The sequence below is a fragment of the Eublepharis macularius genome, chromosome 3, assembly GCF_028583425.1.
Source record: "Eublepharis macularius isolate TG4126 chromosome 3, MPM_Emac_v1.0, whole genome shotgun sequence".
NCBI classification, from domain to species: domain Eukaryota; kingdom Metazoa; phylum Chordata; class Lepidosauria; order Squamata; family Eublepharidae; genus Eublepharis; species Eublepharis macularius.
Genome location: NC_072792.1, coordinates 77,829,797 through 77,848,481, shown reverse-complemented (window position 1 = coordinate 77,848,481; position 18,685 = coordinate 77,829,797). Strand labels below are relative to the sequence as shown.

Below are 18,685 nucleotides of genomic sequence, written 5' to 3'. Positions count from 1 at the left end.
CTTGAGACATTGGAAAGTTACTTGTACATTAACATTGCACTTGAGCTTCGGTATTAAAAAAGAAAGGATTACACTTTAAAATGTATTGAACATTAGTAATGACAATTACTTTCCCTGTCCCTTTGCTACTTGGCAAGCAAAAAATTCAACTGTTGAAGTTTTCCCTGTCATCAGTAAGAAAAAGTCACCGGATGAATGTCTGTTAATTATGGAGCTGTTAACGAAAGATGCAGTATTCCAAGAGGGGAAAGTAGCAGTATTAGTAGCAATTGCTAAGGAGAACAAATGAAAGATATAAGTAATGTGGAGAAAAGAAGCAAAAGAATCCAGTGGAAAAGTATTTAATTGTCATAATTTAATTTGTAAATTCCGTATAACGGACAATATGCCATAATATATATCCTGCAAAATGCTAGATGTCATAAATTTAATACAATGTTATGACATTACAAAAATATTGGAAATCACACTCAGCCTTTGTATATAAATAAGAATATTAAATCACTTTAATATTTTAAAAAGTTAAAACTATTATAAAGCTGGCTGGCTTCTCCTTCCCATTTTTGCTCCCAAAAACAGCCCCCTTCAGACTTACAGAGCCCATTTTCAGTGTTCAGAAGGCTCTCCTCCAGCCATCACCCCAGTTTGGTCAAGATTGCAATATGGATCATGGAGTTATACATTCCCAAATCTGACGCCCCCAGGAAACTCCCATTTGATACAATTGGAGCCACCAGTTGACTTTGGCCCCATGTACAAGTGGTGGATTTGAAGGTGGGCCACCTCCCCTCTAGGGGGAGGGGGGTTTGGCCACTTGCTCCATGATCCCTTACGTGCCTGCCGGCCAGGCCTCCCAGAGGCTACTTTTTGGATGGAAGTAAATTGGGTCAGGTTGGCGGCCGCTGGGCCTGGTGGGCTCGGGGAGGTGGTGGCAGGCTGTCTCCCCTCTAGGGGGTGGGGGGTTGGTCACTCACTGACAGCACCCCCCATGTGCCCACCCATCAGGCCTCCCAGAGGCTACTTTCTGCCAAGGCATTAATGTGGATTATGTCAGTGGCTGCTGGGCCTGGTGGGTTTGGGGAGGCGGTGGCAGGCAGCCTCCCCTCTAGTGGGTGGGGGGTTTGGCTGCTCGCCGGCAGCATCAAATATGTGCCCACCTGCCAGGCCTCCCAGAAACTACTTTCTGCCAAGGCATTAACATGGGCTATGTTGGCAGCCACCGGGCCTGGCAGGCTCTGAGAGGTGGTGGTGGGCTGCCTCCACTCTAGGGGGCAAAGGGATTGGCCACTCGCTGGCAGCATCCCCTATGTGCCCATCCGCCAGGCCTCAAAGAAGCTACTTTCTGGACGCCAGGGAGATGTGTGATGTCAAGGCATTAAGGTGGGTCATGTCGGCGGCCACCGCATAACCAAATGACCCAGCAACAGTCTGCAAAGAAAACCATCCAGCAAGACATGATGTCATATGCAGAGGCCTTGCACACACAAACACACACCCTGGTGGGTCAGAGACACCAACATACATCCACCAGATGGGGACATCATGGCATTGGGGCCAGTGTTGTTCTCCACGCCTCACGTAGTGCAGAGGCTGTTGCCGCCCAAACACACCAGCTGGACATGGAGTATTGGATAGTTAGGTACATGGGATAGATAGGTTTCTCGATGGACAGGTGTATAGCTGTATGGGATAGGTGTATAGGATAGAGGAGTGCATCTATTGGATTGATAGGAGAGACAGATAAAGTGTACAGGGATATTGGGGAGACAGGTGGATTGAATAAATATCTGGTTTATCCTGTCATTAGAAATTTGGAAGGAAAGAACCGAGGGTGGGAGGTGAAGCTCGCCCCTAACATGTAGAAGTGGAGGCTCACATACTGGCCATTGAGGCAGTGGAGAATGCCTTCCCCTCCCCCGCCCCGTAGTGGGGAAAGCAGTGGTTTCCCAAGGAAAGGGGATTGTGGGCAGACAGGTAGGTGCCCATGTGGGGAGCTGTGGGCTCTCCCCTGCATCACCAACCAGCCTGCCATCACAGACGTGGCAGTCTATTCTGCACCCTACAGAAGATGGCAGTTCCATAGAATCCACACCACTCAGAGACACCTTACCTGTGTAGGCAGTACAGACACTACTAAAAAGTAGTGTAGGCTGCCACCAGCAGCACCCACCTTCCTGCCTTTGTGGAAAGGACGGGAATTGTGGCTGGGACCCATTCGCCCCTGCTCAGAGGGGACAGCAGGTGTCCTGGATAGGGGGCACTATGTGGCACAACCATATCTGCAACAGCTTTTGAGCTGTCCCTCATGCCCAAAAGTGGTGGCTGCAGACATGACCCACCTCCTGCCTTCACAGAAAGGGCAGGATGGGCAGGACAGGAAAGTTTGGGAAGGGTAGGAGTGGTTCTGGACAGGGAGAGGTTGAAAGAGGGACCAGAAGCCCCAAGAACTAAGGGGGGCTAGTACTAAAAAGTGGCAGCTGCAGACATGACCCACCTTCCTGCCTTTGCGGAAAGGGCAGGATGGGCAGGAGAAGGGTCGTAGTGGTTCCATCAAGAGAGGGCAAGGTTGAAAGAAGGACCAGGAACTTGTCAGGGAGAGGATGCGATGGGCAGGACAAGTCGTGGGGAAGGGTCATTTTGGCACCATCCAGAGAGGGAGAGGTTAAAAGAGGGACTGGGAACTTGTCAGGGAGACGAAGATAAAGGGTTACCAGCCAAATTGCGGAGCACGACTGGGAAGACCCCTTCATTTGCAAACCATGAGCTGAGACCCCACTGAGTTGCGGAACAGTGGCAGCAGCTGACATGACCAACCTTCCTGCCTTCATGGAAAGGATGGGATAGGCAGGACAGGAGAGGTTGGGAGGTATCTGAGTGGTTCCGGACAGGGAGAGGTTGAAAGAGGGACCAGGAATTTGTCAGGGAGAGGAGGACAAAGGGTTACCGGCCACATCGATGAGCAGGACTGGGAAGACCCCTTCATTTGCGAGCCATGAGCCAAGAAACCCACAGAGCTTGGCACTGGACCTTGGAAGCAGCCCCAAGAACTGAGGAGGGCTAGAGCAGTATCTCACCACTCACAAATACCTGACCTGAGCTGTCGCGGGATAGGTCATATCAACAAGTAGCTTTGGCCCTGGAGCCAGGCAGTGGGACACAGATCTTGAGCACACAGCAGAGGGGCTTGGCCTAGAACCACAGTAGACCATGGTGGCTCAGAGCCCAGCTACGTCAAGGTCCACAGACAGATATCCCAGCAGGTTGAGGTTGACCTTAATGAAGGTCAACATGTCCACCAGGTCCAGGTGCAGATGAGCGCAGCGGGGACAGAGGTCTCCCAGGTGGAAGAACACCCACTTGCTCTGCATGCTGGTGGGAGGGCAGGACAGGATGCTGGTTGCCATGATGGACAGGTCCGGCCATACGGCAGGTTTACTCACCCAATACTCCAAGGGGTTGGAATGGGGGGGGCTCGGTGGGCTCCGCAATCTTCTTCCCAGTATGAACATCATCCATCCCCCAGTCCTGGAGAAGAACTACCCTGTATCCCGGTGTCAAGAATGCCATCTGTTTTCAGGTGCCAGTTCTTGGACTGGGGTAGCAGAGGTCCTCTGGTTGCCACCAGTGGGCAGTGATGCCAAGATGCATCACTGTAGCCATGATGTAGCCATGATGGCAGCCACTCCAGAGGTTTGCCGTGAAGTGTACAGTATGGCCTTTGGCAGCTAACAACTCCCTGAGCACCATGCCTCGCACAGACTGGTAGAGGGCAGGCAGGATACAACACCCAACGGTGCACTGTGACGGCATGGAGAACCATGGGGCAAAATGCTGAAGCAGCCTGTGGAAGGCCATGCCCTCCACAATGGATAGGGGGAATCCTTGTAGGGCAATCATCTCTGCCATGTCATGAATGCCCGCCTCCTGAGCCCTCAACCTCACCCTTTTCAGTATCACTGTCCCCGACCCCAAGGGAACCACCTCCGTAAGGCTGGCCTGCCTGACCATTCCGCTCCCACCAGCAGCACCCTCGGGGCAAGGCTTCTTGCTTGCAGTGGATTCTGGTGACCCTCCCACTGATCCCTGGTCAGAAGAGCTGGCAGTCCTCTTTCTACTCTCACCAGATGTTTCGCTGGCCGAGGACGGAGACCACAGGCTCAGGTGGTGCAACTTCAGGTGCCTACTCAGGACCATTGATGCCAGGAACTTTGGGTCATTGCCCCTGTGCACCAGCCCATCACAGGCACGGCCCTGCACCACATAGGGGTCATTTGGAAGGGCCACAAAGTGCCTCCATACAGAGAGCTTGAATCATGGCCCACTAACTTCCAGGGGGAGGAAGACGAAGGGTTACAGGCTGCACTGCAGAGCTGGCACTAGAAGATGGAGTGAGGGATGGACTGCAGGCAGGGACAGCACCGAGATTTTGGGATGGGGACGGGATGGATGTTTCATCAAACCCAAACCATTCCTCCATGGACCCCTGGACCTCCTCCTTCTCAAAATGTTTAAGGATAGCCTCTTCTCCCAGCAGCAAGAGCTCTTCAGCCTCCTCCAGAGCCCCCACAGCTGCATCTTGGGGAGCAGGAGGTTCTGCTGCCCCCAAGCCCTGCCCAGTACTGCTTCCCAAGTGGCAACGGGGACAATCTTTGCACTTCCCCCCTTGACCACCCTTGGACCCCACCTGAAGCATTGTTGTGCAAGCAAACAAGAATTAAGGAGGAATGAGATGGAGAGAAACTGTAGGCCCTCAGGTGAGGTGCCTGTTGAGCTTGGCCCCAGAGCCAGGCAGCAGCCCTGGAACCAGAGGAAGAGGGTAGTTCCCTAGCCCGGTACTCCCAGAAACCTGACCAGATTAGGCACTGATAGTAATCAGTGTGAGCCCTTAACCGAGGTGCCCACTGAGCTTGGGCCCAGGGTCTGGAAGCAGCCCTAGAACAAGAGGGACAGGATAGAGCCCTAGCCCGGCACTCCCAGAAACCTGACCAGATCAGGCACTGATAGTAATCAGTGTGAACCCTCAGCCGAGGTGCCCACTGAGTTTGGCCCCAGAGCCTGGCAGCAGCCCTGGAACCAGAGGGTGGGAGTAGAGCTCTAGCTCGGCACTCCCAGAAACCTGACCAGTTCAGGTACTGATAGTAATCAGTGTGATAGTACAGTTCAGGTACTACCCCAGCGCTCCCAGAGCACTACCCCAGCACTCCCAGAAATCTGACCAGATCAGGCACTGATAGTAATCAATGTGAGCCCTCAGCCAAGGTGCCCACTGAGTTTGGCCCCAGAGCCAAGCAGCTGCCCTGAAACCAGAGGGATGGGGTAGAGCCCTAGCCAAGCACTCCCAGAAACCTGACCAGATCAGGCACTGATAGTAATCAGTGTGAGCCCTCAGCCGAGGTGCCCATTGAGCGTGGCCCCAGAGCTAGGCAGCAGCCCTGGAACCAGAGGCAGGGGGTAGAGTCCTAGCCCGGCACTCCCCCAAACCTGACCAGATCACGCACTGATAGTAATCAGTGTGAGCCCTAACATGAGGGGCCTGTTGAGCTTAGCCCCAGAGCCAGGCAGCAGCCCTGGAACCAGAGGAAGGGGGTAGTTCCCTAGCTCGGCACTCCCAGAAACCTGACCAGATCAGGCATTGATAGTAATCATTGTGAGCCCTCAGCCGAGGTGCCCATTGAGCTTAACCCCAGGGCCTGGCAGCAGCCTGGAATGAGAAGGAGGGGGTAGAGCCCTAGCCCAGCACTCCCAGGAACCTGACCAGATCAGGCACTGATAGTAATCAGAATGAGCCCTCAGCTGAGGTGCCCACTGAGCTTGGCCCCAGGGCTTGGCAGCCCCCCCCCCCCGGGAAATAGAGGAGATAGATCCCTATCCCACCACACACAAAAAAATTCAAGCTCCAATGCACTCTCCTTGTCTTTCTCCCAAAATGCTAGCAACAGCTCTCTCCCACTCCACTGCTTGCTGAAACTGAAAGCCAGAGCTTGGAGCACGCTTCCTTTTATAACCAGAGGTCCCATAAAGAAAAGCAGGAGGTCTGTGGTTGGCAGTCAGAACTGTCTAATAGGGTTTGCAGGGATGAGATTGGAGTGCCTATGGCTACAGAATACACCCTGTCCCCTCCCTCCTCCCTGATCTCTGCTCCCATGTAACCAATTATAACCAATTTGGAGCTCAACACTTGGAAGGAAGACCTGCCCATCAAGCTAAGTTGGGCTTTGATTGGGGTTTCCAGGGCAACAGAAGGAATGCAGACAGAGTTCAGGCAGTCCCTGCCTCCATTGCCAAGGGAATTGATTGAAGGTGCCCGACTGTCTGGCTTCACAAACAGCAGATGAACGCAATGAACAAGGCTTGTGACGACCACTTGTTCGTTTACAATGACGCCTCATGAACAGCTTGTCCCAACAGCTGTAATTTCTTTTTTTTTTCTGGGCCAGGGACAATCATGGGAAATACTACCACCACCAGAAATATGCAGAAAAGAAAGAACATGTTTGTAGTTTGGAAGTGCTGCTAGATCCTGGCCTTAGTTCATAGGGTCGGGTTTCCTCAGTGGCACGTTGGACCTATTAACTGCTATAGCTGATATGCCAGTGTGACGGACTGCAATTTTTAAAAGCTTAGAAGTGCTGTACAAACAGCTGAAGGACTGTGAAGGGTTAAACAGAGAGCTTTTGACTGACAGGTTACTCTAAGGAATCTGATTGGGTAGCATGAGCTGAACAGAGAAAAACTTCTGAACTGGATGCTGAGGAGAAGAAAATTGCATGGAAACTTAACTGGTCCAAAAGGTGATGGCTATGCTGTTATCAGGGGTTATATACAGGGATCATATCACCTATGGACTGAAAGACCTGTGCTGGAGGCCCGTTTCTTTACACACAAAATTAAAAATGTTGATTCCTATTTGTATCCTTGAGAATAGGGAAATTGAAAGGCTACCTTTCCCCATATTATCCAGCCTATCTTCCTCTCAAGCCCTGCTAGAATTGCCATCTAGCAGATGAGACATGTGGAGGGGGAACAGTCTGTGCTTCTGGGGAAAACCTGGAAGTGATGCCATAATGTTCTAAGAATTCCCAGAATCTTTACTATAAAACCAGAGTTTTCAGGAATTCCAAGAACTGTGTGACATCTCTTCTAGTTTTTCTCCAGAACTGATGTCATGATGTCACAGCAACAACATTTTTTTTCCTCCTGCCAGCTGCCAGATCAACAAAAGGCAACAGGAGCTGGGGGCAGGAGGTACCCCTAAGCCTGGGTCTCTGTATTCCTGCCCACAAGGATGAGATAAGGCTTTGCGGGGCCAGCTCTAAGGGCTTAGGGTGCTTGGCAGTTAACATATACACACAATACATTGTGTGGAAGAAAAAAAGGCCACAACTTTATTGGTTACAGTGACAGGAACATTGGCCCAGTGTAGGGCGCAGATCCCAGCATGAGCTGACCTGCCTGCCAGCCAATGACTCGTCACCCTTCAGCCTGCCTGCTGAAAGGGAAACCATGGGATGACAGTTATTGGGACCCTCAAAAAGGGCGGCAGCCTCTGCATGATTCCCCTGCCACCTGGAAGCAGGCATGCTCTGGCAGCCTCCAAGCTGGGCTTGCCACTGTCCATGCCTGGTTGAAGATCCCTCACGGGGACCCCCATCTATGGGGAAACTGTGCATGCAGGCCGTTTCCCTAAAGGGGATCTATGCCCAATGCCCAAACCACAAAGAAGGTTATGACAAGGCATAATTACAGAAACCAACCACAGCATAACAAGTGTTCCAACAATTAACCCACTATCACCCAAAGTTGTGACATGAATACAGCTTATCACAAGCCAGGGCCTTTATTCAACAGCTTGAATTAACAACTGTAATTATAACATGAACACTATTCAAAACCTAACAAAACGTGGTGGGTAGGAGGGATCACCGTTCGGTGCCCAACTGCCTCTTGCCCAGCTGCTCCCCTTTAAAAGCAAAAAGGGAGGACCTAAGAGAAAACCTCTTCTCTTAAGTTGGGGACTGAATCCCTGCCCTCCCTTACCCAGCCAGCCATTCTGATTGGCTGGCTGGGTTCTTTTAAATTAAACTGTTCCCCGCGCAGCCCTGAGAGCTGCGTTGGGGACAGCAGCCGGGAAAGGGAAGGAATCAAACTGCCTTCCCTTTGCTCGTGAGTGACCCGCAAACTCAGGCCCCTTTGAATTGGGGCCAGTGGCTTCTCAGTGCTGGTGCCTCACTTTGGAAAACTCTCTCTCTTTGAAACTTATCTGCTTCCTACTATACTGGCATTTAATTCCAGACCAAAACATTTATTTATCTAGACTTTAACTTTAGCTGGTTTGGTTTTATAGCCTGCTGCTTTTATGACGATCACTGTGTTATGAGAACTGGTTTTAACCTCTGTTTATGCTGTTATATGGTCCTTCTGTTATATGACCTTTATTGATGTTTGAAATGATTCTGTTTTATGTTCTGTGATTTTTAATTTGTTAGCCTCTGGAGACATAGCCTATGAATTTCCTACATAAATAAGCAGAAAAAGTTACAAAATTGTCTAATGTGTCATTTTTGTCATTACAGATAGTGCTTATGAAAAAAGATTGCAATCACTATTCTGGATGAGCCTGATTAAAAAGGAACTAAACTTTTACTTGTGATGTCCAAGCCGTCTTTAGACATTGCTCCCATTAAGGCCCACAGTGGTGAGGAGTGTTTGTGAGGCAACCTGGGCTTTAGACTTGGATGTTGTTGTGAACATGCTTGCAGCAGGATTCAATTGCAATAAGAACTATAAATGCAGCTCATGTTTGCATTTGCATGTAATCACAAAATCATGCTTATTTCACAGTAAGTTCAGCTTTCAAGTAAGGTCTGGTTACTGCTTGCATTGAGGTTGGATCAAACTGAACTGCAAAACTTCATTATTCAAAAAGTCCCAATTGCAAAGCTCTAGGCTACAACTAGGATGCATGAAGGGCTATTCTGCAGGCCAAGGCCACTATAACATAGCTCTCTGCAGATAGTACCTGGGCTCTATCTTATATTAAATTTCTCAAATACAGGAGAACTTTCATTGACTTACATACAGCTCAGCACATTGATGTCTAGATTAAACAATCTACTTTACTCACTGTAGAGAGCCAGCCAAAAGTGTCATTCTTACTACTTTATATATCATTACATATGTGAAGATACGAGTGGTTCACTAAGTTTCTGTAAAATATAAACAGCAACTCTTTATAAAACTGAAGGTATATGAAAGTGTGTATATGGTGGGGGTCAATTTCACTTTTTAATCATTACCTAACATAGGTCTTTCCCCAGTTAATATTCTATTGCTTTCCTCTGTCATGTATCATGCTAGCCTTTTCTTATTACAGTATTTTAAATCTCACTGTTATATATAATATTCAAGGAAAACATTCCAATGACTGAAAATATGGTCAAACATGACCATAATATTTTGTTGGAGACAAACCAAAGCCTTTCATATTTCTTACCTTATACCACAGGATTTCAGGATCCCTGTATGGTATTAAAAAATCCTGTATGTCAGGGCATGAGATTTCCTTGGTTTTACTAAGTTCAGCTTTTTCAAAGTATTTCATCTTCGAATTGTAGCAGAGGCCAGTGTCATTTTCACCCACTGTCAGTGAAATGGATACTTTCATACAGTAAGTAGAGTTTCTGCAATACAACAAATACAGACAATGGTTTAGTAAAGCCAGCAAAGTAAATGCTTTCTAACTTTCACAAGAATCTTAGGTAGAATAAAAAGGAAGTAGATCTATCCTTGTATTACAGATCATTTGCAGTCATTTAATTATTTTTTTATTCCTCATTATCAGCTAGTAACATCCTGCCTTAGAATTCCCATATTTCTTTTGCATGGGAGAACAGCTTCCTGCAAAGGCAGTATCATTGTTAAGAGCTGCATGCATTAACAAGAAAAACCCATAACCATCCTGCTGACAAATGCTATTACAGCTGCTCCCAGGGCTGAATGATTCCGGTTAGTGCAAAATATTCTAGCTCCAAACGGGAATCTGAAGCATCACACCATGAACTGGAGCATTAACGAAGCTCTTTGTCAGATTTAAAGTTTTTCAAACAGAACTGTAATTGAAAAGATCTTCTCCTATAGTATTTAATTCAAATCAGTCTAGAGCTTTTTAGTTCTTTGGATGCCATTTAATTGCAGCATTTTTAGAGACCAAGGCCATTAGGTTGTTCACTGTACAGCCTGATCTTATGCACATTTACTTGGAGATAAATCCCATAAGTTTCAATATGGTTTTCACATAAGAATGTATGCATAGGAATGCAATGTAGATCAATCCTCTCCATGTTTACATTCAAGTAGGTCCCATTAAGTACAATAGGCTGGGGGTTTCCCATCATCCCATTTCCAGAGCAGCCTCCTATGTTTTTTTATAAAGCACTTCTGGAAATTTTGGAACTTTCATGGACAAAACCCCACATGGCATGGACAGGAGCTGCAGAGAGGAGAATCAGCTCCGTCACCAGTGGAGTTTCTGTTGCTTCAAGTCTTTCTCACTACAGCTCCCCATGTACTCCTTTTTGTCCACAAGAGTTTCCCAACTTCTGGCAAGGTCATTTCATAAGCCTTAGCAGGCTGCGGTGGAAAAGGGAAGACAGGGAGAGAACTGCTTCCACTTGTGTCCTACATTCAGGATCTGTAGGACCAAATCTAGTGAGATTTATTAAGTATGAATAGTAGCCTTACTCTCCCTATACCTGCATGTGAAAACAAAATACTGTTCAACTATTTAAGCATTGTACCCTGAGGTTTGAATTTCCAAATGCTCCAGGCAAAAGCACCTAAAACTGGAAAAGATAATCCTGCTTCTCTTAGTTCTGTGCTGTTGATGTCTTAAAAATAGAAAATATACACAGGAAAGTATTTTTCAGTTTTGGTTTTCTTTTATTTGTGCGGGTACAACAGCAGGTTGTTCATCCTCAAGAATACATTGGTATAGTGCCCAGGGGCGGCACTAGGGTTTGCCGCACTCGCGGCTGGCCGGCCAAGCGCCCCCCCCCCCGTGCGCACGAGCACGCACGCACCTGCCTGTGTGATGACATCATGCGTGACATCATCACGGGAGCGCACACGCCACCGCCGGCCCGATCGCTGTGGCGGGCGGCCTCCGAGCTCTCCCACTCGGTTGCCTCCGCCGCAGCAGATGCCTGCCCGCGGTGGCTGCTCCTGACCGGGGGCTTGTGCTGGTGGCGGCGGCGGCGCGGGGTGGGAGGAATAGGAGGCTTCTGCTTTGGGGGGCGCGCTCTCCCCCCCCGCGCCTCTTCCAGTGCTCCCTCCGGCACCCCGCGCCTGCGGCCACCGCCTACCTGGCCTCAATAGGCGCACCGCCCCTGATAGTGCCTTTTGACCTCCAATCTGATAGAAGTGTCTCTTGCAGTGAACACAGAATTTATTCTGTTACTTGCCCTTTCAGATACTGGTAATTAACATCTGTTTGTTGTAGGAGTGTGCACAGAGAAAGTTCCCCTAGATTTCCACATATAACTTGTTCTACAGTTTGTCATTTAAACTGAAATATAGAACAACAGAACTTCCTCTCCAGAAATAAGAAATGTCTTGTTTTAAAATGAACCAGTAATGTGATCTTGCACCAATCTATTCAGCATACTGTTCCAACACTCTTGCTGAGGACAATGGACAGTTTGGCTTAACAGTTGTATGTATGACAGTGTTCTGGGGAGGGGGGAGCATTAAGGGTTCTCAGGACTCTCTCCCTCTAGGGGCCTTCATGCATACCTTTATTTGCCAATTTTGTATTCTCCAAGGCACTTTTGACGTAAATGCATGTGTTGTGGAAAGTTGAAACAGGAGAAATAAAACTTACCTCAAGCTCACCTGGTCTTCTGAAATCATAGCTTCCTAATCACAGACATTTGTGGTGGATTCTCTGACATTATATCCCACTGCAGTCCCTCCCTTTCTCAAACCAATTTTCCCGTCTCCACCTCTCAAATCTCCAGGAATTATTCATTCCTACATTGACCCTGGCTCACTGCCTCTATCACTTTCATATTGTAAGAGAGGAAACCAATCTCTCCTTCTGGGAAGTGCCAACAATTGGGTCCCTTTGGATGACTGGGACTTCTCTGTCCCACCCTTTCCCTGGCTCATGAAGCTCCTACTCTTCTCTATATGCCACTAGGGGGAAAGGACAGACAGGGCCTGTAAGACACAATTGTTCCATGGGGGCTTTGGTTAAGAGCTGATGTTTTGTCCCCTCTTTGACCACCACCCCTTGCTCTGTCCTGCCCTGGATGCTATACCATGGTTGAAATCTGTAGTTTTTATACCCTTTTATAGTGGCCTGTGTAATTATTGACAATGTCTGAAACTGGAAATTGAATTACAGTGGTTGTGATTCACTTTTATAATAGTATGTGTTTTAACCTTGTATTTATTGTTGTTTACTGATGCTGTTAGCTGCCCTGAGCCTGTTCATGGGGAGGCGGGATATAAATGAATGAATGAATGAATGAATGAATGAATGAATGAATGAATGAATGAATGAATGAATGACATACTTTGCAAACCAATCTGACTGGGCATTAAATTATCCTGAAGGGTGGTATATAAATCGAATGTTGTTGTTGTTGTTGTTGTTGTTATAAATAAATAAAAAAGCTACTGTGCCTGATGACACCTGGCTAGCACCAGTCATTCATCTTTTTGCCCACTCTTCTATCAGCCACTACTCCATGAGCATCACATTGTCCTCTACACACTATCTGGGGAATCACACACTCTGGCCATCATCTTTTTCCCATCTCAGGTAAGCCTCTGCTCCCCACTGACTCTCATTCATCCTCTTGGCTGGACAGCAAACTACAACAACACCTCTCCTTGCTTCCCTGCTGTCTCCCTCTGGGATCTGAGAGAAGCTCCTGGACCCTGCTGCTTGCTTGCTTAGCAGAAAGGGGCAAAAGTGCCTGCCCCTCACATTGGGGAAAACAAATAACTGGCTGATGAGAGATTCCCTACAAATGGTGGGTAGTGGATGTGGTGAGGAATGAGGCACATAATGGAAGAGGCATCATAGACATTTTGCCAAAGGCCCCAAAACTCAGAACCAGTCCAGAGAGAAAAAATGAGTGTTTGTCTAATGCATTGTACATTCTGTTTTAGGGATCAACTATAAATTCTAAGTATTGTGGGTTTGTGCAGTAAATGAGAGGGAGTAAGCATAGTTCGGCCTGATAATCATGTCTAAATAAGGATACAGGTTCAACCAACTAGAATTATTTCTGAACTAAGTCTGAGAAAGACATCTGGGTGGTATTTTAAATGTGCTGTACAGAAAGTCTGGCTCATTATAAGGTCCCTCAAGCATCTGATGAATAATAAAATCAAAGAGTGATTCATCAAACCCAGTGTGGGATTTGTCTTTGGAGGCGTCGGAATCAGCCTGGACCTCCTGCCTTGCCCGCTTATATGGGGCCACCCTCATTGCTCGCCCCACCCCCTCCTGGTTCTGCCCTATGCCCTGCCCTGTTGCCTCCCTCCTTGTGTGATGGACGGCCCCCGCCACTGGGAGAGCTGCCCTTATCCTCTCCTGTCCCATGATCCCTCCCTTGCCTGGCCCCACCCTCCTGTAGTGTCGGGCTGGTGGGGCCTAGCCAGCGGCAATAAGTCACCTGGTGTTGCTGCAGCACATGTGGCTCCAGGCCTCCCATCTCGGCTGGCTGGGGTGTCCGCTGTCAGCCCCATGTTCCTCTTGCTGGCTTGGCTGCCCCTGAGCCACTTGGTACTGCGTCGGGGCTTCCCTTGGGCTGTGTCAGGGGGGCAGGCTCTCTTCTCAGCCAAATAGGTGTCAGCTGGCTTGGCCCTGCCTGCCTCAGTCCGCCAGCTGGGGCTACCTCCCGTGCTGTCTCCTGTGGCCCGGCTGCATGAGGCCTCACATCACTGTGCCCGCCACCTCCTGCTCCCAGCTAGCCACTGGGCAGGCTGGGACTCTTGCCACCAGCTCCCCTTCTCCTAGGAGTGTGTCGGGCCCCGTGGGCTGGCCTCCGTTCATCCTTTTGTTGCTTTTGGTCCTGGGTTAGATGGCGGGCTGCTTGGTCCCTCAGCCACTCTAGGTCCACCTCCCGTGCTGCCTCCCATGGCCCGGCATGTGTGAGGCCTCGTGCTGCTGTGCCTGCCACCTCCTGCTCCCGGCTGGCTGCCAGGTGGGCTGAGACTCTTGCCACCAGCTCCCTTCTCCTGGGAGCGTGTCGGGCCCGGTGGACTGGCCTCCGTTCAGCCCCACCTGCTTCCTGGCTCCCGCAGCCTTGGCAAACCCATCTCCAGCAGCTCTGGACCCCTTGGAGGATGTCTCTTTGGCCCCCAGAAGGGGCCCTCCAGGTGAGTCTGGGCAGGAGGGGGTTCCTGACACTGGACACCTGGTATACTAGTTGTGTTGTGTGTGCATTTTTTTCCTGGTGAAATATTTTTTTAAAAAAAATTCTACCTTCACATCCCATAAGAAGCATTTAGCAGAATTTGATGTACCTCCACTTTTCATATAAGCGAAGAGGAAATTATTTCAGTTTGACAATGTATTCGTTCTTTTAAAAAAGTTTGAAAATGTCTGAAGATGTCCATAAAAGACTGTTGCCAGGAAGAATAATCTACATTCAAATGTCTTAAAATGCTATAGTGCATACTTCATATGCTAATATGTGAAGCACATTGCAATGCTAAATTTGAGAAATATTATTCAGGTCACAACGTTTCTGTTGCAACTGCAACAGATGCTGAAGTACATATTTTACTTTTCAGGATTTTACTGAGCATGAAATTACTGCATGGAAGTGAGCGACACACCATGACATTTTCAGGACAATGTTATTTTCCCATATTTTGCTGTCTATTTTGTGGTGGTCCAACTTTCTCTCATAAACTATCAATACTTCTTCCCATTAAAAGGAAATCAGTACTGAAGTCGGATTCTGAAGATGAGCATGAGCACTGCACAGTGACAGAGACTACCTGAGGCAATTTCTCTTCAGCAGACATATCTTGGAAAAAGAATGCTCAGCAACTGCTTTTTTCCCAGGTAGTAGCATTTTATTCTCAACAACTAATTCAACTAAAATACACAAATATAGTGCAAGCTTAATACTTTTAAAATATGTATTAACTTTTGTTTATAAAAGCACTAAATGCTTAGTTTACCTAAATGACAATGAGATATTTATGAGCAGTTCATATGTACAAAATCCTGTAACACTGTATCAGTAGTGGGATTTTACGTAAATCCTTAAAAATAAATTGAAGGATGTGAAATGTGGGGTACAGCAAATGTGGATGTTTATACTAGTGTACCATGCATCTTAGACTGGAGGAGCAGGTCCCCAATGCTGTTGAACAGACTGGGGGAGGGGATGAGAGATTTATGATTTAAGCGTGGAATTTTGGGTGAATTCTAGAGCATTGCCCTACTGATTATGTTATTTCCAATTTTAATAATAATAATATTTGATTTATATACCACCCTTCAGGATGACTTAACACCCACTCAAAGCGGTTTACAAAGTATGCCATTCTAGTTTTGCACTGGAAATGACATCATGCATTAGCACAATGCCAAAGAACTTTTTTCCTGCTGTCCAAATTCTCCCGCTGGGTCTTAAACTTTTTAAGAAGTATGTGTATCAGCCCTCTATGCATACAATATTGCTTAATTTCAGACACATAATCCACTTCTTGTACTTGAACCAAAGAAAGAGTGAGCAATATTTTCCCACTGAGTTCCCCCCCACCTCCCCGGAGGTTTTGCAGTCCTGTGATGCATCTGCTTTCTGTCTGACTTATGCACTGAAAAAACTTTTGCAGATGAGAAGTCTTAGGTATCCACATGCTGACATGAAAGTTGATCATGACTAGCAGCTATGATTTATATCCATAATCATGCTGTCCTCTTCCAGACAGGTTTGAAAATTAAGGAACAAGTATTCCCCCATTCCCAGTTTTTGAAAAAAAACTGAAGGATAATGTACAATCTGTTTTTTTGGGAACTTGCATATGGTAGTCCCTTTATTTGAATATGATGAAAAATGGAAACCAGTTTTAGACGTTTAAATGCCAAAGAAGTAATCCCCCCAATGCAACAAAGTTTAAATGCTTGTTTATTGTAATTCTTGGGTTTTAAACAATTTGCCAAAAGTTGTTTTGATCATTTCTTTTATGGTTTAATTTTAATCCCTTTCTTGTTTATATTTTATGGTTTTATCATTCCTTGTATTAAATCTTTTTCTTCTTTATTAAAAAAAACCCTGAAAATATACCTGTGTACACTCATTTAGTAGTAATGAAATCCACACAGAGTTGTCAAAGGTCCCAGGAGCCAAAGCAGGGATCTAGAGGGCTTGGGGTGGGGCAATAGAGTACTTACATTCTGTTAGCACACTTCTTCCCCCAGTGTCTTTCCCCCTTGCTGGACAGGTGAGCAGGGATGAGGGGGGCAGCAGGTGAGGGTGGGTTTTCCCCCATCTCTGGTGTGGAGATGGGAAGCCTATCTACACACAAGAGGAATTTAGGTGAAAAAAAATTAAAAATCTTTTGCAAAATTAGAAGATCATATTTCCAATGTTGAATAAATAAGAAATTTGCTCATATATTCATAACTATCTAATATAAATCTCATCAGGTGGACTTTTACTAAGTTCTTTCAAAAATAATAATGTCTTTAAATTTTGAAGCATCTATGCCCTTCAAAAATATATATTTAGATTTTATTAAACAAAAATTATGGCTTGGATCTTATGCAGCACAAATGACAGCTTTCCCCTCTCCCACTGCAGTCTTCTACAGCCCCTGAAAGTGTACCTTATGAACCTCAGGAACACTATGGAGGTCAAGATGGAGGCTGCAGTGAGCGGAATTAATCAAAAATTGCCCTCCCAGAATTACCTAGTGCTAATGGAAAAGGAGATTACGATCTAAGCCTATATTTGTCAACAGACCATTTTTCATCAACTTAGACTGTCCTGAAAAGGCTTAGACAGTGTGTATTTATTTCAATAATTATAGATTACCTTCTCAATAGAACTCCTCAAAGCAGGTTCTATACACAAATGGAATTCTTTGGATTTTGGAATGAGCATGCAAACATTGTCATGATGAGCTAATCTTCACATACTTTAATGAATCAATTTTAAGGATCAATTATGTCTTTCTGAACTCATCAGGATGTTATTGAACCTTCCAGGATAACATTAGGAGTTCACTATCATTTGTTGACCACGTGAATATAACCTTATACCATTGACCCAGTATAGCTTATTATAATCTGCTCTGACTAGCAGCGGCTCTCCAGGGACTTGGGCAGATATTTGGCATTCTGGAGATGCCAGAGACTAAACCAGAAGTTTCTGTAGGCAAAACATATACTCTGCCATTGAACTGTATTCTGTTTCCTTAACTGCTGCCATAGAGCAATACAAGAAAGGAAATATTTTTGATACAGTCAACACAGTAGGCAATGGTTCGTTTGGTTCATGAAAACATCACTTCCAGATCAGGAGAAGGTCTGTAGAAAATCCACCTTCCCGTTGCCTAGGAAACTGATTGATTGGTGCCAGTATGTCTGCAGTGACGAACCAAAATATGAACCAAATGAACTGCGCTAAAATTCATCAGAGTTCATGAGAAATGAGCTCCCACAAACCACTGGTTTGCAAACCGCAAACTGTCCCAGTTCATGACAAACTTTGGTTCACAATTCGGTACATGCCCACCTCTGGTGGAGATCAATGGAGTTCCAATAATGAAGGTCAAAAGCAAACAGATTGAGAAGCATAATGTTGATAGTAATATGGAAATGAAAAGGCAGGAAACCTTGTGAAACAACAGGATGCTTAAGCATGGAGAGTCACTGATTTTGCCACTTTTTCCTACGCTTAAAAAGGCTGTTCTGGGAGAATTCCCAATCGTGTGGAACATGTTGGGATTATTTGGAAGTACAGGTGGGGGGAAATTGCTACATCCTTCTCCATGAGTGGAAGTACTTCTACATATACAGTGGAGTCTACTGTATCCAAATCTCTAAACATTACACCTTTGTAAGTCCATCCTAACATGTAATGTTCATATCATGTCAAAATGCTACAAAAGATTCCTGAAAGGAAGAGTGAAAGATATGAGCACTATTCTCTGTGCTATTTGCTCAGTTTTGTGACTCGCATGGTTATAACATGTAGCGTTTAATAAATTAAGAATCATTATGAGTAATTTTCTTTCTGCAAATTGGAGGTTCTAATTCAAGTGGCTAAAACTGAAATGGAATTTCCCTGTGGGATTTTCATTGTGTCCCACAAAACTGGTGCTAACCTCACAGCCAGTGCCCTTTTCAATATTTTACTATTACTAATGCAGCAGCAGCTCAACAAGCCTATTAACTTCCCATGTTTATAAATTAGAGAGAGCAATTAATCCGGACAAACCTTAGTTCATTAAAGTTATGGAAGGATAATGAAGACAAGTTGTCTCAGAATGGTATCTATAATGTTAGGCGATGCTCCGACATATACTTCGTGCTTGTTTTACTTCTAGGATTCTGAGGGAGATTATGTTAAAGGAGTATTAAGTGAAGATTTTGAATTTAACTCAAAAATACAAAATCTGAGTCAGTGAAAAGAAAAAGCGCCCAGGTGTT

At 46.3% G+C, this 18,685-nt stretch overlaps 1 protein-coding gene across 1 annotated transcript in view; it reads right to left on the bottom strand.

Moving 5' to 3' along the window:
• Window positions 1-18,685, bottom strand: part of IL1RAPL1 (interleukin 1 receptor accessory protein like 1) — a 742,385-nt gene that overhangs the window by 594,224 nt on the left and 129,476 nt on the right. Inside the window, exon 3 of the mRNA XM_054974391.1 lies at window positions 9,494-9,680. Coding sequence (XP_054830366.1) covers window positions 9,494-9,680 — 187 coding nt within the window. The remainder of the gene's footprint in view (window positions 1-9,493; window positions 9,681-18,685) is intronic.